General features: G+C 33.1%; 2 protein-coding genes and 3 pseudogenes across 4 annotated transcripts; 4 read left to right on the top strand and 1 right to left on the bottom strand.

Moving 5' to 3' along the window:
• The first annotated feature begins 1482 nt into the window (after positions 1–1482).
• Positions 1483–5497, top strand: LOC114421460. The gene is made up of 2 exons (XM_028387383.1): positions 1483–2918; positions 5169–5497. Exon 1 carries the CDS (start codon positions 1768–1770, stop codon positions 2896–2898), a length of 1131 nt encoding a protein of 376 aa, XP_028243184.1. The 5' UTR covers positions 1483–1767; the 3' UTR covers positions 2899–2918; positions 5169–5497.
• A 1397-nt stretch (positions 5498–6894) lies between these two features.
• LOC114420860 lies at positions 6895–8982 on the top strand (annotated as a pseudogene).
• A 1604-nt stretch (positions 8983–10586) lies between these two features.
• On the top strand, positions 10587–13226 carry LOC114421459. 3 transcript variants are annotated; one of them, XM_028387381.1, is made up of 4 exons: positions 10587–10714; positions 11073–11921; positions 12035–12193; positions 12593–13226. In XM_028387381.1, the coding sequence occupies exons 2-4, from the start codon at positions 11079–11081 to the stop codon at positions 12878–12880; spliced, it is 1290 nt and encodes a 429-aa protein (XP_028243182.1). In that variant the 5' UTR covers positions 10587–10714; positions 11073–11078; the 3' UTR covers positions 12881–13226. The 3 variants fall into 3 exon arrangements, with proteins under 3 accessions (XP_028243182.1, XP_028243181.1, XP_028243183.1); XM_028387380.1 differs by having other exon boundaries at positions 10623–10714; positions 11060–11921; XM_028387382.1 differs by having other exon boundaries at positions 10678–10714; positions 11054–11921.
• Positions 13227–15016: 1790 nt separating this feature from the next.
• Positions 15017–15801, top strand: LOC114420859 (annotated as a pseudogene).
• A 21-nt stretch (positions 15802–15822) lies between these two features.
• Positions 15823–16622, bottom strand: LOC114422999 (annotated as a pseudogene).
• Between the last annotated feature and the right edge of the window lie 3589 nt (positions 16623–20211).

The raw sequence follows: 20211 nt of genomic DNA, 5'->3' as shown, positions 1-20211 counted from the left end.
GACATAGCGGTCACTATTTACCCGTGACATAAGAGAAATATTCACTTTCACTCTCGTTACCATGAACCCTCTTTTACGTCAAAAGTTACCCTTATAAAAATGGATCTGGAGAGTGGATAAAAGATTTATTGAAAGTTGATAATACTGACGTAACTAGAGTGCGTTAGACTCCATTTCTGAACTCTCTCCAAGGAGCCAAAACGTGCCAAGTAAGGCAACAAATGTCTCTCTGATATGTTTATCCGTATGCCATTGACACTTCCCTATTAGAACAAAGAACAAAATGATAAAGAATGGAAAGTGATAATTATGGCCATATTTACTTCTGCGAGAAACGTGGCACGTTATACCAAGATCAATGCTCTCACTACTTGTGAGGCTCGTCCTTATTCGCCAACAACTATGTGACCCCAATCCCCTTCCCAAGGCGTTAATGCTCCTAATTGAAATTAATACTATTTTTTTTGTATTAAACAAAACTAATACCAACTTTTATTTGATAGTTACTTACAACTCACCCTTCAATTCGGGTAACACTTTACTTTATCTCCAAATTTCCCAATCAGTCCAAAATTTCAAATAGTGTTACGTTTAATAAGTGTATATCATTAGTGTTTTGATTTCTATATTATCAAGTGACTAGAGATAACTTTTTATAATTTTTAAGATAATTATAATATCTGGAAAAAAGACAATTAGTATAAAAAATAATAAATTTGACATGCATAACAATTATAATTGGATGTCAGTTTAAAAAGATTCTTACAATAACAAGAAATTATATTTCATATGACTTTTAACTGATAGTAATATATTAATCATAAAGCTTGTTGGCAGGCAGTTCTTGAAAAATAACAGCATACATGAAACTGAAGTTCTTCTATATTTAAGCCATTGGACATGAATTACCAAATTGAACTCGCCTCATACACTCAAAATATATCCTTGCAATCCTTTGGACATATCACATAAATAACATTAATAAAATAAATGAGATGAAAAAAAAAACAAAAAATTAAAATAATACTATTAGTACCTGTTTGTATTCACGTTCTATTCAAAATAAGTCCCCCGTTGTTTCTCCATTTTTACATGAAAAAACGGAAAACTTCCGTTCAACATAATTGGAACGATTTTTCAAACACACCGTTACTTGTCAATAAAAAAAGAAACTCCAAAGCCTTAAACTATTACACATTTTGTTTTACCAACACAATGTGACACTCAATATTTTTGAATTTTATTTACTGATAGAATGTCACACTCAATGAAACTATAACCAGTCTAAAAACAATCCCAATCTAATCCAGAAGTTTATTTTGCACTAACATTTTCCCTGTAAATTACTACTATTTTCACTTAAAAAAAAAAAACCACTTACCTTACCTTACCTACAACCTAAACAAAAATTTGTCTTCATTTTGCATAGCAGAGGCACAGATATAGATTCTAGATTTACATAAACACAGTAAATCTAGGCTCCCTGGTCCCACATACTACAGATCCCAATCCTCCATAGTCCACACTACACTACATACACTATGTTAGTCTACTTACTTCACTGACTCCCAGGAAAACAAAAGTCCAAATAGTCAACACCCCAAACCCTACTTGTGAGAATCTTAAAAACAGAAATTCAATTCTAGCTCCTCATTTCCAAATTGTCCAAACCAAAACAAAAAAGGCAAAGCCATACATAAACACACACAAACATAGTGAGAGTGAGTGAGTGAGTGTAGTGTAGTATTGTTTTGTAGCTAAGCAAAAATGAGTTTCACCTTCACCACCATGACCTTGAACTTGGTCCTCTTAATGGCCATGGTGGCCACCAACATCCTCTCCCTCTACCACCTCTCCTCCACCCTCCAATCCCCCAAATCCCCCAAACCACCCCCACCTGTCCCCGACCAACTCCTCCACCAGCTCCACACTATACGCGCCACCATCAACCACCTCACGCGCCTCCAGAACATTAACAACCCAACTAAAAAATCCACCATCCCCTCAGATCTACTCTTATACTCCCACCTCTCCCCAATAGCCTCCTCCTGCCACAACCACCCCGAACTCCTCCACAAGTACATGACTTACACACCTTTCTCTCTCTGCCCCTCCGATTCCGACCTCGCCGAATCCCTAATCCTCCGCGGCTGCCACCCCCTCCCCCGCCGCCGCTGCTTCTCCAAAACACCACAGAAACAAATTCCCCCAAATTCCCTCCCTAAAAACCCCTTCCCTTCCTCCCTCCCTAACAACGCTGTAATTTGGGATCATTACCAATGCAAATCGTTCGATTGCTTGAATAAACAAAACCCTAACCTCGGCTTCCAACCTTCTCGTGATATTTCGAGGTTCAATTCGTATAAGACTGATTTGGATCTCCCGATCCAGCAGCTGTTTCAGATCGCGGCGGCCGCGAAGTCGGTGCTGCGCCTCGGCCTCGACGTCGGCGGCGGCACCGGCTCCTTCGCCGCAGCGATGAGGCTCCGCAACGTGACCGTGGTAACCACGACCATGAACGTGGCGGCGCCGAACAGCGAGGCCGTCGCGCTGCGGGGGCTCGTGCCGCTGCACATGCCACTGCAGCAGCGGCTTCCGCTGTTCGACGGCGTCCTGGATCTAGTGCGGTGCGGGCGCGCCGTGAACCGGTGGATTCCGTTGACGGTGATGGAGTTTCTGCTGCTGGATGTTGATAGGGTGCTGAGGGGAGGAGGGTACCTTTGGGTGGATCATTTTTTCAGCAAAGGGGTGGACCTTGAGAAGGTGTATGCGCCTTTGATCGGGAAATTGGGGTACAAGAAGGTGAAGTGGGCGACGGGGAATAAGACCGATGCCGGTGGGGTAAAAAATGGGGAAGTTTACTTGACTGCGTTGCTGCAGAAGCCTGTGTCCAGATGAGGGTGGTTTCACGCAAAAAAGGTAGAGAATTTGCAACTTAACTCTTTAACTTTGTTCTAATTAGGAAGTTAATTAGAATCATGTAATCATAAATAAATTACCATATATGTGAAATTGTTGATTTTCATAATAATTACTTATGTATTGGATGGTTATTAGTTGGTTGATAATGTAATTTTTTTTTTTTTTTACATTGGCAATGTATGAAAATTGAGGAAATAGATTAATGAATAAAATAATGGTGATTTTTTGGTGTTATATCTTAAAATTAAAAAAGTTTTGATCTTTCACTTCATGCTTAGATGAATGTTTGTGATTGGATAAGTCTCCGTCTAAATAAGGTTGGTGTGAATTTTTTTTCTCCTAATTTTTTAATCTTAAAATTCATTGTTTGATTATTAGTTTAGTTGAATTTAATTTGAGGTTATTAATATGATGTACTGTTTGTGGAAAGGGGATTTTGGGATGCCACCTATTATTAATGTGTACAATGTATCAAACTTGTATCTTATTAGAAATGGACTATAGAATTAGCTCCACCTCAAAGCTTGCTCTAATAGGAGAGGATTGTCCAAGTTTAGAAGGAGTACTTTGGCTATATTTCTAGTTTAATGTTGGACATCTCAACAAATCCTGATAATATTTGTGACCGTCTTACTTAAATACAAGTATTGTGCCTTTAATAATGTTTAAGGCTGGTCCTGGTTGGTGGAGGCGCCAAAAGATCTTCTCTTCTATTGTGTTTGGTGGGTCATTCTACCATACGCATGGAATAGTACTGAGAGTCTGTCTTGTTTTCTCTAATGTGCTTGCTGGCTTCATTGAAGCCATGTCACAGATTGCATTGCATTCGAGAAGCATTGGATTTTTCTTGGAAAACAAATGTCTTATTTGAACTAAAGTCCACCAGTTGAACATAATTTTGGAGCACTAGTTGCATTATCAACGTATTATTAGAGAGAGAAAGGGGGGGGGGGGGGTACTTCCAATATGATAGGGCTTCATACTTATGAGAGGTAGCTGTCTAATAAGGTTGATGAGCATGAGCAATTAGGCCAGACTGGCCAGTCTCAAACAAAGAGTTGGCTTATGAACAAAAACAACTTTCAGGTTCTGTCTCTTTAGATGAAGAGATTTTGTTAAGTAGTTGCTTTTCTATGAACTTGCTCTTGCCTTTATGCTAGCATCAGAAGAGTTGAAACAATGGTTCTTTCTGAATTTCAGGTGTCTTGAATAACCAATTTTTTACACTTATAGTTTAAGCTTACTATTGCAGAAGATTTAAGCTCTGATTAATACAAAAACAGATCCTTTTAGAAAATAGTGAGACTTTTAGAGAGAATATATTTTACTAATAATTTAGGTCATATAGTTTTTTGGTCCTAGGTCAGAGACCACGGGTGTCCCCCAATTCATTGGGTCTGAGACTGATCTCGCTTGTGGTGCGTGACTGCCGTTGGCCCAAAGAAATTTTACTCACGGTGGGAATTGAACATGGGTTCTCCCGCTAAATGTTTCCACTCATGTGAACACAACGGGACCTTACATCACTGTCCTTTGGGTTATTTAGATCATATATAAGTGCAGGACAAGGCCAACTAAAAAAACACTTGGAATATAATGGATGAAAGTCCAACACAAAATCTTAGTATTATATACATGAGGAGAAACTAGATCTCTCCAAGTTTATCTTCTTAGTAGGGAATCCTATTGCAAAGATGAAACTATTCTGCAATCTGCATAGAGTGGTAGATGGCTTAAACTTAAAGAATGAGATTGGTGAATTATCCTCATGTCTGTCCTCTGCTAGTTGCCGTAGAAATCTTTCTTTGTTACCTGTGAGGTTGTGTCCCTGAGTGGGAAGCTGCTAACACTTGAAATATCATGAAAAGCTAAACTTGGATGAAATGACCGAGTTACAATAGGATGTCTACAACCATGTGTGGGGGGCAGGATAGTAAGGATCTGTAAATGACTGCGAGGGCGAAATATATTGATCACTGATTCTACTTCTACAGGTGGCATCAAAACAATTGTTTAAAGGGGTTTAAATGTTAGTAAGTAGAGTGTGGTATGGCTTGATTTAAATGAAACTAGTAAATTCAGGTGATCATTCCTCTCTTTTAAATGTGTTAAAATTTTGTCAGTTCTTTTGGTTAGTAAATAGTAGTATTATGTTATATTCAAGTTACATAGTTGTATTACTCTGCATTCTGCAACCCCCCTTTCTGTCTCTGATCTAATTTTTTCCACCCTATTTTGCACATTGCAGTTTGATATATGCTATAAGAACGATAAGCAGGTCGGTTTATCCTGATTTCCTTGCTCAAAAAGGTGTTTATGGGGCGCGTAATGAAGCAATTTTCATGCCCACTTTGATGGATCATAGAATCAATTCGTTGAAACAAAGATAGAAGAAGGAAGCCAATGACAGGTGTATATCCATGGGGAAACTGGTCGAGGAAAATAGTTTTTGGTGATCGTTTTTTGTTAATCCTATTTGATCAAATTATGTTATTCCAATTAATTGTTTTGAAATAAATTTAAGAAACGCCATTGCCTGGTTGGCTTTCATATAGTTCTTACAGCGCTTGCCATTTATTATGATGATGAATGGTCCTGTTTCATTTGATAATTCGTGATAATTCGTTTAGGCTAAATTGTAATTGAAAAATTAAAAATATCTTAATAAGAATTGAATTCATGATTTTTTATTTATAAATAAGATAATAGATTATTAATACATTTGGTTTGTTTAATTAATTACATTAATATTATTTTTTATGTATCATTAATAAAAAATTATTAATTTATTTTTCGAATTATCAAACTTATAAATTAAAAAAATATTTAATATATAAATCTTTTTAATTTTATTTTATATGTTTTTATTTTGAATAATTTACATATTTTTATTTTTATTTTTATTTAATATATAAATTTTGAATAATTTATTCTCGTTATTTTCGTAAAATGAAAATATTTATATATTAAATATTTTTTAATTTATAAATTTTGATAATTTAAAAAAATTAATAATTTTTTTATTGATGATACAGAAAATAATATTAATATAGTTAATTAAATAAAATAAGCGAGTTAACGATTTATTATTTATTATATGAATTAAGAATCATGAGTTTAATTTGTATTAAAATATTTTTATTTTTCAACCGCTAACTCCGTCTTTGCATGAATATATGAATTCAACCAGAAAACAAATAAATACGATCCAAGTTATTTCCACTTCGTAACTTATTAACAAGCCGCTGGAGTGGACTGCATAGAAGAACCAAGAGGTTGGAAAATTATCATATGGTGATTAAATAATTAAATAACACAAAAAAATTAATACACTAAATAATAGAAAAAAATAAGATAATTATAATCAACAATTGATAAATAAATATAAATAATAAATTAACCACAATGAATAATAAATAAAAAATAAAAAAATATTATCATAAATAAATAACATCAGTAAATTAGGTTGAAGTTCTTGTTAAATATTTGGAATAAGAGTTTTATCAGTCATCATATAAAAAATCAAAATTTTTTAGTACTTCCACCTGTCATGCAATCAATAAGAACAAGGCACGCTGGTTGATTTTTTTTTTTTTCTTTCTTTGTAAACTCGTCACTGGAATTGGCTTCTCTGTGACTCTGAGGTTCTTCGTATCACGCATTTCGTTTACTATCCCATGTCTGTAGCAACACTGTGTAACGCATTCCGACAACCCAAAAACACTAACAGCATGCTTGATTGTGCCTTTGGGTTTTGGAGTTGGCAAAAATCACATAAAATACGTGAAACAAACCGAAAGTACGTACGTGATAAAGAATTGCTTCATTATGAACACGAAAACGTATTTGATTTGTGAACACCACACGCAAAACTCCAAACACACACCAAGTATATGTATTGAAAGCTAAAAAAACAAACTTGAAATATTGTTATCTTTTGAGAAGGTGTTTACTGTTTAGTGTTTTGTTTGTCTTTAAATAAATCTACTTTTATCAGTTTATGCAGTCTCTTATCAAACATAGCTAGGAACTATCGTGTCTTTTCTTGCTCTTTGTTTTTAGGTGGTACACAATTCCATTTTCTATCTCAGATTCTTGCACATATATACTAACTGTTCATCAATTTTTTCCTCTTGTCACAGTTGTCTGTATGATGTACTTGCATGCCCTTTTCTATTGTTTACATGCTGAATTGCACATATATACTAGCCTTTTCTTTTTCTTAAATTGTTTTTGTTTGGTCTTAAGTTTATATCATAATTGTGTTCGTACTTTGACTTTTTATACCACCGACACCGTGTAATGTTTGCTCTAGCCTTTTTTTTTTTTGTGCAAAATCATGTAATGTAAGGCTTAATTATAGTGGCTGAGTTGTTAAATTCTAACAGGGCTGCATGCACATGTCTGTCTACACCTAGATTTCCCTTTTAGATTTTTTCTGATTGCATAATTCCCTTGCCCTGTCTTGTATGTGAATTTCCTTTACAATATGCATTTGCTTAGTAGTATATTTTTTAATCAATGGCTAGTTAGATACTAGTAAAGATTTTGTTGACAGATCGACATGGATTTGTTTTTTCCGTTGGCGATACTTGTGCTGATATTAGGCTCACCATACTCTGGTGTCTTTGGGAAGATTGAAAAGTAATGTGAAATCAGCTGTTTTTCTGTCTCCCAAGATTGAACTTGGACCGGGATCTGTTTCCAATAAAATTTATTATGGTGTTGATTTTCCAAGAGGTCATATTGCAGTGAAGAGTTTTAATGCAGAAGTAGTTGATGAAGCAGGGAACCCTGTGCCTCTCCATGAAACTTATACCACTGGGTTATTGGACGATACTACCTATTTAAAGATGTGAAACACACAAGGACACTTAACCACTCTGATATTATTTTGGTGAGGAACAGTGGTACATGCCAGAGAGATATTCTTGCACAATACTACGGCCTTGGATCCGAAACACGGCGAACAGCTACGGATATTCCAGACCCTTTTGAAATAATTGTTGGTAATCCTGCAAAAATTCCAGAGGGGTACGAGGAGAAATGGTTGGTCAATATCCATGCCATTGATACACGCGGTGTAGTGGATAAAATGGGGTGCACTGAGTGTAAGTGTGAGCTTTATAATGTTACAAATGATGAATATGGAGAGCTTCTTCTAAGGCCAGACTATAAAGGAGGTTTGCTATGTTGCTATGATCAAACCCAGTGCAGGTTGAGGGAAGGCTTTGTGGGCCAAAAGAGGAACCTCTACCTTAGATGCACAGTAAAGTGGGTTAATTGGGACAAGTTCATTGTGCCTGTTAAGATTTATATACTTGATGTCACTGATACTTCAAAAATATCACATGATTCTAAAGGAATGATCGCTGAGCATGATTGCCAGGTAAGTGAATTCATCAAGAAACATGCAGGCTGTCTCAATTTCAATTTAATTCCAAAACATAATACCAGTCCATTACTTTGTTGGGTATAAGTGACCAACTGAGACTTCTTTGTTACAGATTGAATATGAGGTTGAATCTTGCAGCACCGGCAATGAGGATGGTAATGACTGTCTCCATGTGAAGAGGACAAACCTCTCAATGAAAAATGGTGGTTATGTCATATATGGTGTTGCTCATCAGCATTCAGGTGGGACTGGATCAATGCTATATGGACAGCTGATGTTCAATGTTACAGTCATTCTTAAATATTTGGAATTTGGTATAACATTTTCAGTGTTTTGTGGCATGACTTTGAATAAAAAAAAATATTCATGCATGAGATGAGGGTAACCATTAATCAATAATGACCCTGCCCCTTAAATTAAAAGGGATCACAAGTTCACACACCTCTTTTTTCTCTAGTCTTTCCATGTAATATTTGTCAATTGAGGATCACGAGTTTAATTTACAAGAATATGTTGATCTGTGAGATCTTAACTGGCAATAAAAAGATGCAAATTTGAAATAGTGAAACTTGTTTTCTGAATTGTTTTGCATGACATTTTCAGGATCGAAGGGTTATATGTTCTTCAATACCAAGTTATGGAGAGGGAAAGGAAGCAGGAAATGAGACAAACTACATTATAGGAATGTCCACATGTTATCCTCGACCAGGTTCTGTAAAGATCATTGATGGTGAAACTTTAACTCTAGAATCTAATTAACTACGGTAGCAGCCGTGAGCACAACTTCCACACCAACAACACTTCACAACTTCCTCTCATTCCTAATTCTTTATGAATATAAATAGTATATCTCATTGATATGTAACCAATGACATGCTAATATAAGTGTAATATCATTAATCTATGTATTATGGTGTCAAAAGAAACAAGATCAGAATTCGGAAGCTGTTAGTGACTCGACTTGAGCCCAATCCTTGTAACATAACGAAAGCTTTTCCTCTTTAAACTCCCTTTTCCCTTTTTATTTATTTAAATTTTCCTAAACAACCTTCTATTTTTTTCCCCTTCTAAAAAGAAGGTAACCTTTGGACGGTTCATAATTGTTGTTCTTTCTTATATAATAACCTTTTGATTTAATCTTAATTATATATTGATAATTCTTTTTAAAAAGTTTTAGAATTTTTTCAATAAAAATATACTTTCATTCTCTTTATTTTCCTTTGTCTTGGAGCTCATATCTTTAATTGAGTTTTGTTATAAAATGTTTAGATATTTAAATAATATATTTCTATTTTAAATTAGAATAAATAAGATAATAAGTATGCTGTGTCAATCTGATTTTTTTATATTATTAATTAATAAGAAATTATTCTTACTTATGACTTATAAAATAATTATTATAAAATTAATAAATTTATCATATATAATAATTTATAACATTTTTTATTGACATATAACAATTTATAATTAGATACCTATTTTTTTTAATACATTCGTGCATTCAAAGTTTCTTTAACTTTTAAAATAATTATTAGTTAATAATGTAAAAACTTTTATAAACTAAACAACAAAATTCGTTTCTCAATGGCTTGGAAAGAAAGAAAGAAACCATCGATCATCATCTTTTTGTGGGTAGTATTTTGCTGGATTGTGATTCATTATTACAAGGTCATAGCAAGCCTTTGCATGCACATGCTACACGTTCTTGCAATAGAGTAGCTGATAAACTTGCCGAGTAAGCTTTTATTTATGAAGATAGGTACTAGATATATGGAAGATTTTGGTTGTTTGATGATCAATCTCTCATAAGTGGTGATGTACAAACATTATTTCTGCATTCTGAATGTTTGGTACCCTCCTTCACAAAATTATAATGTGCATTTATTTGAGGAAAACGTTTACTGAAGCTTTAAATTGTTTATTATTTTAGAGACATTAATTTATCTCAACATATCTATGATTTCTAAATTAAAAATGATATATATTTTTTAAAATGGACTGAAAATGCTATTTTAACGTATAGGTACAGCACATCATAATTATCAAGTGTGTGGATTAATTAATGTAAAATTTTTTTCAACTTAATTATTATTTACAGCCGAAAGAAGAATTTTATTATTTATAACAATCCTAATATGCTTTGAATTAACCTTTCATAAAAGACATAGATGAAAGTGACAGCGTAGGATTTGGTTTTGAGCAATGAGCATGCAGTCTCCATTCGCTGTTTACATCATATTACACGTGTCTCAATCCCAACACATTCAGTGACCGACCAAATCCTCTATTGTGAAGTGAAGGTGCTTTGTCTATAAATGAATCCATTTGCACGTATCTCGTCAAACGAAGCCTTGAACTTGAACTATCGGGTCTTCTTCTTGGCTCTCTCTGTTTAGGGTACGCAACCTCTGTCTCCTTTTCCTCCATACTCTCTTTTTCTTTCAACTTCATATCATAATTGTGTTCATATGCTAACTTTTCATACTTTTTCGTCACTTTTCTATAGTTTATTTGGTCAAATTAATGGGAATATCCTTATATGCTCTTGTTTTGAATTTTGTTGTGCAAACTGTGTCTGAGTTTTTTATTTCTTGGAGGACTAGGAGCACTTGTTCGTCTACACTCTACATCTAAATTTCTCTTTTCATTATTTCTGATTGCATAATTATACTGTCTTGTATGTGAATTTTCTTTACAATCTGCATCTGCTTAATATATTTTTTAATCAATGGCTAGTTAAAGATTTTGTTGACAGATCGATATGGATTTGTATTTTCCTTTGGCAATACTTGTGCTGATATTAGGCACACCATACTCTAGTGCTTTTGGGAAGAGTGAAAGTAATGTGAAAACAGCTGTTTTTCTGTCTCCCAAGTTTGAACTTGGACCGGGTTCGGTAGCCAATAAATTTGATTATGATATTGATTTTCCAAGAGGTCATATTGCCCTCAAGAGTTTCAATGCTGAAGTAGTTGATGAAGCAGGGAACTCTGTGGCTCTCCATGAAACTTATCTCCATCACTGGGTTGTTGCAAGATACTATCAACCTAAATATGTTAAGACACACACAAGCTATGATGGTCATAGGATACTTCATAACTCTGATTACGTATTTGTGAGGAACAGTGGCTTATGCCAGAGAAATACTCTTGGACAGTACTTTGGCCTTGGATCAGAGACACGAGGCACAGCTACGGATGTTCCAGATCCTTTTGGGATAGCTGTAGGGGATCCTGCAGAAATTCCTGAAGGGTATGAGGAGAAGTGGATGTTCAATATCCATGCCATTGATACACGCGGTGTAGTGGATAAGAGGGGGTGCACTGAGTGTAAGTGTGAGCTTTACAATGTTACAAAGGATGCATATGGCAAGCCTCTAATGCCAGACTACAAAGGAGGTTTGAAATGTTGCTATGATCAAACACAGTGCAGGTTGAGGGAAGGCTTTGAGGGCCCAAAGAGGAGCCTCTACCTAAGATACACAGTAAAGTGGGTTGACTGGGACAAGTTTCTTGTGCCTGTTAAGATTTATATATTTGATGTCACTGATACTATAAAAATATCAGATGATTCTGGAGGAATGATCCCTGAGCATGATTGCCAGGTAAGTGAATTCATAAAGAAATATGTAGATTGTCTCAAATTCAATTTAATTGCAATACATAATACTAGTCCATTACTTTGTTGAGGTAATTAACAGATATTTCTTTGTTGTAGATTGAGTATGACGTTGAATCTTGCAGCACTGACCAAAAGGATGGTAATGGCTGCCTTCATGTGCAGAAGACAAGCCTTCCACTGCAAAAGGGTGGTTATGTCATCTATGGTGTTGCTCATCAACATTCAGGTGGAACTGGATCAACTCTATATGGACAGGTGATGTTCAATTTTACAGCCATTCTTAAATATTTTGGTATAAGTATAACGTTTCAGTCTTTTTGTGTTATGTTTATAAAAAAGACAATTCATGGAAGAGGGTAATGAATAATAACCCTGTCCCTTAAATTAAAAGGGATTACAAGTTCGCACCTTTTTTTTATCTTTAGTCTTTCCATGTAATAGTTTTCAATTTAGGATCACTAGTTTATTATACAAGAATATGCTGAACATTGGCAATTTATTAGTAGTCGCATGATCGTGTTTGCATCTTTTTGTTTTCATTGTTATATAATGAAAGGAAAAGATGCTAATTTGCAACTACTCATAAATATTGATTCTGAATTTAAATATTATAGTGTAACTTGTTTTCTGAAACTTTTTGCATTACGTTTTCAGGATGGAAGAGTTATATGTTCTTCGATACCAAGTTATGGAAAGGGAAAAGAAGCAGGAAATGAAGCAGACTACATTGTAGGAATGAGCACATGTTATCCTCGACCTGGTTCTGTAAATATAATTGATGGTGAAACTTTAACTCTAGAGTCTAATTACAGCAGCAGCCGTGAGCACACGGGAGTAATGGGGCTTTTCTATTTATTGGTGGCAGAACAACTTCCACACCAACACTTGAAACATACCTCTCGGTCTTCATTCTTTATAGATATTAATAGTATAGTTCATTGATTGATAAGTAGAGAAATGCTGCTATAAATGGAGAGTCACATTGATGGTATCTTGAGGGTTAAAAGAAATACAGGCAGAATTTGGAAGTGTAATTGGAAAATATACTTTTCATTGGCGGCAGAAATAGAACAACACAGGCAAGTACCAGCGAAGTTTCAAGATTGAGGAATGTAGTATAATGGAGTCATTTATGTTGCTGATAGTTTGTTATTGTTTGCCTTAAACCAGTCTTATAATATGGATATGTGATATGTAATATGATTGTTGTACATTACATAAAATAGTCTTTGCCTTGGAGACTGTTTGGCAATGAATATTACTGAAATAAATTAAGAGTTTATTTCCATAAGACTGTCAATAAAATTTAGTGAAATGAATTAGAAAAATCTTATAAGATTATAAGCTACTTACTTTAACGAGTGTGTCACGGTAAGACTCTTTTGGAAGTATTGAATGTTTTTGTCGGTTGATTATATATCACGTCAAATTAAAGGCTGAGAAATGTTGGTATAAAAAATAAAGGATTATCTATGCTTTTAATCGTTGAACTTTTTCAGATTTTTATTTTTATGGTTGGTTTGGTAGGGGAAAAAGTGGGAAGAAAGAAAATAGAAAAAAAGAAAAAGAAAAAGAAAAGAAAACACGACTACTTTGGTTATACGTTGTTTTGCTTGCTTTTCTTGTCATGATCTGTTAGATTCGTGTGGTAATATGTTAGGGTTCCACACATTTGAGATCCAATTCTGGCCGTTAATAGCCACCAGAAAGATACACTTTAGCCAACCATTTTCTGGCCGTCAAAAACTCCTAGAAATAAATAATTAAAAATGAATCATCATCATATCTCAACACATAACGGACATGAAAAACATTGACAGACATAAACATTATAGACTAAAATCAGTCAATTTTTTTTCCACTCACGCATGCTAGAAGGCATCTTGTTTTCTCCATGCACGTTCTTCCTAGCTAGCAATCTTATTTCTAAGTCAACACTTACTTCCCTATCCTCTGCCTCTTTCTTCCTTTCCTTCTCGTAGCGTAAATATCTTTTCCTCTTTCTTTTCTACGTGCTTGCTTGTTAATCATTGTCGCCTCTCGTAAGGATTCCTATTTTCCACATTGATCGTTGCCTCGCCCAAGTTGAAATTAGATTCACTTAATTGCAAATTTTATCATCAAATTTTTGTTTTCATGAATTTTTCCATGGTTGTATTTAATTGTCTAAAATTTTACTACTTTATTAAGTTTATGTGAGACAAAGTAGATGTGTCATGTTGGAATTTATAATATAATTATATAAATAGACATATATATGTTGACATATAATATAATTATCCTTTTGTTTGAGATTTCACAAAAATTTAATGAAATGGTAAAATTTGAGATAATTAAATATTATAATGGTAAAATTTACAAAAATGAAAATTTGATGAGAAGATCTTCACAATTATAAAAGTACAATAGTAAAATCTGCCATTAAGTTAATTAGATTTTGTTTTGTGTGAGCAAATTGTATGCTCTATGGTAGATAAGCAAATGCAATAACCCTTGACTTCATGGCTGTTGTGTTACGTTTGTTTAATAACTTAGTATTCCAAAATATCATTAACGAGTCAAGCTATTCGTAAATTATTTGATCGTTAAACTCAAGTTTGAGATTAAGCTTAATTATTTATTTAAATGAGTCAAGTCTAATATTTACAAGTTAGATACTAATAGCTAGTGAATAATTTGTTTGTATATTAATTTGGAAGAAATAATTTTTTATCAGACTTTTCATAATTCAATACTTCAATAATTTTGTTTGCTCATAAGTTTATATCAATAATTCAATACGTTGACTTTTCATAATTTTACATGACGTTGATATAGATTATTACTGTATATGCTCTTGTTTTGAATTTTGTTGTGCAAACTGTGTTTGGTTCAATTATAGTGTCTCAGTTTTTGTTGAATTCTTAGAGGACTACCACTACTTGTATGTCTACATCTAAATTTCTCTTTAGATGTTTTTCTGATAGCATAATTGTACTGTCTTGTATGTAATTTTTCTTTACAATTTGCATCTGTTTGATATGTTTTTTAATCAATGGCTAGTTAAGTACTGATAAAATATTTTGTTGACAGATCGACATGGATTTGTATTTTCCGTGTGCAATACTTGTGATTATAGGCACACCATACTCTAGTGCTTTTGGGAAGAGTGAATGTAATAATGTGAAAACGGCTGTTTTTCTGTCTCCTAAGTTTGAACTTGGACCGGGATCGGTTGCAAATAAATATGATTATGATATTGATTTTCCAAGAGGTCATATTGCACTTAACAGTTTGAATGCCGAAGTAGTTGATGGAACAGGGAACCCTGTGCCTCTCCATGAAACTTATCTCCACCACTGGGTTATTGGAAGATACTATCAACCTAAATATGTGACGACACAACCACACACAAGCTGTGATGGCCATAGGATACTTCACAACTCTGACCATATATTTGTGAGGAACAGTGGCATATGCCAGAGAGACACTCTTGGACAATACTATTGCCTTGGATCTGAAACACGAGGAACAACTACGGATGTTCCTGATCCTTTTGGAATTTGTAGGTGATCCTGCAGAAATTCCAGAGGGATATGAGGAGAAGTGGATGGTTAATATCCATGCCATTGATACACGTGGTGTAGTGGATAAAATGGGATTCACTGAGTGTAGGTGAGACCTTTATAATGTTACAAAGGATGAATATGGGGAGCCTCTAAGACCAAACCTATGAAGGAGGTTTGTTATGTTGCTATGATCAAACTCAGTGCAAGTTGAGGGAAGGCTTTGAGGGCCCAAAGAGGAGCCTCTACCTAAGATACACAGTGAAGTGGGTTGATTGGGACGAGTTCATTGTGTCTGTTAAGATTTATATACTTGGAAAAAGGTGCCAACTTGTAAATTTAAGTATCAGTGACATCAAGTATATAAATCTTAACAGGCACTATAAACGTGTCCCAGTCAACCCACTTTACTGTGTATCTTAGGTAGAGGCTCATCTTTGGACCCTCAAAGCCTTCCCTCAACCTACACTGTGTTTGATCATAACAACAATGAAAACCTCCTTTATAGTCTGAACTTAGAGGTTCCCCATATTCATTCTTTGTAACTTTGTACAGGTCACACCTACACTCAGTGCACCCCATCTTATCCACTACACCGCGTGCATCAATGGCGTGGATATTAACCATCCACTTTCCTATACCCTTCAGGAATTTCTGCAGGATCACCTACAACTATCCCAAATGGATCAAGAACATGTGTAGCTGTTCCTCATGTTTCAGATCCAAGGCCAAAGTATTGTCCTAGAGTATGCATATGCCACTGTTCCTCACAACTATATGGTCAGAGTTGTGAAGTATCCTATGGCCATCATAGCTTGTGTGTGCCTTCACATATTTAGGTTGATAGTATCTTCCAACAACCCAATGGTGGAGAAAGTTTCATGCAGAGTCAAAGGATTCCCTGCTTCATCAACTACTTCGGCATTGAAACTCTTAACTGCAATATTACCTCTTGGAAAATCAATATCATAATCATATTTATTGTTAACCGATCCTGGTCCAAGTTCAAACTTGGGGGACAGAAAAATAGCTGTTTTCACATTAGTTCCACTCTTCCCAAAAGCACCTGAGCAAGGTGTGCTTAATATCAGCACAAGTATTGCCGAAGTAAAAAGCCAAGCTCGTGATACAAAATCCATGTTGATCTGTCAACAAAATCTTTATCAGTATCTAACTAGTTATTGATTTTAAAAGATATTTCACAGACAAGACAGTACAAGGGAATTATGCAATCATAAGGGAAATCTAGGTGTACACAAACATGTGGTAAAATAACCACTACTAGAAAAATGTCTATTACATGGGGATTTTCATGTGGATTTTGCAAAAAATCCGCAGGAAATACGAATTCGCAGATAAAACCTTCATGTATAATGAGTTTTTCTTAATTTTGTAAGGGGTGAATCCACTCGTAACTGCGTTGCTCTCTCTTCTTATAGGTTATCTTGATTATATTGGGTATTGGCCTAGTCTCCCGTATGTTTTTTGTCATCCCTTTCTGATTAATGTTATTTGGTGTGACTTTGGTTAGCTAGCATGAGTGTGCCAAAATAATTGGAATGTTCTTGCTATCCAGCTGATCCACAATAATTTATTAAAAAAAAAGAATTTATGCCAATTTTATGCTTCTAATTTAATTTTCGGAAGCTTTTTTTTTTTATCAGCAAAACGATAATGAAAAGTCAAATTATGATATTAAGTACTCCATAGACTTAAGACCAAACAAAAACAATTAAGAAAAAGAAAAAAGATTGTCTTACTGGCATTCTTCTTGGAGATAAAGTCAAAATTTGGTTTGAGCAATAAGTATGTACTCTGCATTTGTTGTCCCATCATATTACAGGTGTCTCAAATCCCAATAAATATAAGTAAAATAGCCACGTTGCACTTTCCGAAGTGTGAGAGGCCTGAGCCTGAACTATTCTCTCTTGTGAGGGTGTTTTGGCTATAAATATATCCACTTTGGAGTGTTTAAAATAAAAGTTGTCTATAAAAAAAATTTCTGCTTCCTAAATGTCAGTAACATATCATTGAAAATCATAAATTTACGTCGACTTCACTTTATATAATGTTAATTTAATTCTATAGTTTTTGATAAATTTTAATCAAAATATGTATTAGAAAAAATGTGTTGGTCATTAAATAAAGGATGAGAAATGATGTTTTTAGTTTTTAACAATTTTTTTTTAAAATTAGGGTATTTGATTTCTCGATGGAATATCAAAGTCTTTATAAACTTGTCGTCGTTAGATTAATTATGAGACTGCGATCCATGTTTAAGTTATATTTAAAACTCTTCGTCTTTTTCCGATGATGAGTTATGCATGATTAGACTTAAATTTTTACTTACAAACTTAACCTATATTATAAATTAAACTACACTTTTAATTTTCAACTAATTAAAAATAAAAATGGTGAGTAGCAAACGTTTGTATATGTCTAAAATTGCTTTCAAACATCTTATCTCCCTCAACCAAACTGTTGGGTATATATGTTAATGTTTTTTTCTTTTTCTGATCGGCCAGTATATGTTAATGTAAGACACATATCTAAATTTTGTGATCTTTTTGTGGCTGTGCAGTGGCAGGGGCAGAGGGGTTTAAATGTCATTAGATTTCAGTGTTTTTTCTCTTTTGTGAAGCTTTCTGCAGTCAAATTATAATAATGTAACTAAGGGTGTATTTTGATTTTTGGTAAGAGCGTTTCAAAAATATGTCTGAATATAAAATTAATTTAAGGTCATTTTCGTTACTTGTAAAAATATGTTTGAGAGTGAAATTTTACTTAAAAATTCAGTTTTAGAAAAATAAGATTTAATAACCTCAGTTTCTAAATTGAAGTTTAATTCAAACTTAAGCTGCTTGCAAATTTCAATCCAAAGATGCACTAATTTTTTTGACAGAAAAAAAAGTTCCAATAAATTGAGATGTAGCACTACCTTAGACAATTTGGCTATAATTATATATTTATGATATTTAATTAATTTACACCAAATATCAAAGCTTTGAAAGGAATGATATATGTAAGTGTATATGTAAATACTTGGTCAGTTTATTTAAATTTATTTTTTGAAATAAGTTTTTATTTTAATAAAATAAATAACTTTCTATTTTTCAATGTATTTTTTTAAACTGCTTCTATCTAAAAAAATAATTTTTTTACTTATTTCAAGAAATAAATCTTATTTTCTTCTTAAAAAATAACACCTATATATTTAACACTTATTTTAAAGTTTTTTTTAAGTATAAATAAACCGACCCATTATGAAATAACCTAAATAATTGACACGTGAAAAAAATATAAAATTATCTTAGATTAACCATAGTCGCATAGGGTAAATAAAAGGGGGAACAAGATATGATGGAGAAGAAAAAAGAAAGAAAGAAAAAAGCATTATTAAGAATTGTAATTTTTTTATTTGTTAAAAATATTACAATTTATTTATTTTTGTATATTGTGAGTTTTCCTCTTTTTTTCCCTCACTCATTAGGCTAGATTTTTAACTGTATTAGTGTTGGTAGGGTAAAGTAATACTTTTTTTTTTAATTACAATTGATTGTCAGCTTTTCCTTTGAATGAGAGAAATTGTTTTTCCTTATAAACAATAAATTGTTTTGGAAAAAATGTTTTTCATTATTAATAGTTTTTCTCTTTCCTATTTTTCTCAATCAACACCCTAAAATTTACATTCTCACTTATCTTTCTCTTCCTTATTTTCACCCATCTATCGTATTTTTTTTTCCTTTGTGCCAAATAGAGCATTCATAAAATACTGTGTCAGATAAATTTTAATATTACAATCAGTGCATTCCGAGATAAAAAAAAAGACATTTAAAATAGTTTAATAAATCTATTTTGTAAATATTTTAAGCGGAGACAGCAATTTAAAATTTCAAGTTAACAATCATTAATAAAAAAAATCAATTAAAATAAACTCAAATAAGGTGTTATGAAAAGAGCAAAGTAAAAAAATTAAAAAGAGAAACAAAATTATCTGAAAATTAAAAAATTATCTTATTAAATCGTAAATATTTAACAGAATTATACTGTAAAATATAAAATTATATAAATAGGTATATTTGTGTAATGCTTTTATTCAAATTTTAATTTGATTTTCTTGATAAAAATATATTTTATAGTTTTATAATGTTAATATTAAATTGATTTTAAACACTCGTAATATTAAAGTAATTTGATTCTCATTGTTAGGTGAGATTTTTTTTAACTTGTCCACCTTTTTCCTTCTTTTATTTTGATCCAAATAGTAATTATTATTTTTCTTTGTTTTTTCTTTTTGAAGCATTCACCTTTTTTTCTTTTTTATTTTAAATGTCATATTAATTAGGGAGGAGATCCACTGATGGTGTAAAATTATTTTTTACTTTATTAAAATTGCCGTTAAACTCAATTAAAAGTAATGAATTAATCTAATAAAAATATTACATCTAAGAGTAACCAAGAAATTCCATTTAGACATGGCAAAAAAAACATACTCGTGATCTTGACTTTGATGGATAATACTCGAGTTGATCAAGTATGGGTTCAGGTTCGGTTTTTTTTTTTCCGATAATCAAAAATCGGATACGGATATGGGATTCCCGACCTTGAACCTGGACCCACGTCTGCCAATTAAAATTTGTAGAATTTTTCCATAATTTAATTAAAAGGCCTAAAAATTTTATTACTAGTTAATTTTATTTTAAATTTTTTACATAATTTAATATATTT

The sequence above is a fragment of the Glycine soja genome, chromosome 8, assembly GCF_004193775.1.
Source record: "Glycine soja cultivar W05 chromosome 8, ASM419377v2, whole genome shotgun sequence".
In the NCBI taxonomy this organism is placed as follows: domain Eukaryota; kingdom Viridiplantae; phylum Streptophyta; class Magnoliopsida; order Fabales; family Fabaceae; genus Glycine; species Glycine soja.
This window is presented reverse-complemented; position numbering and strand designations above follow the sequence as displayed.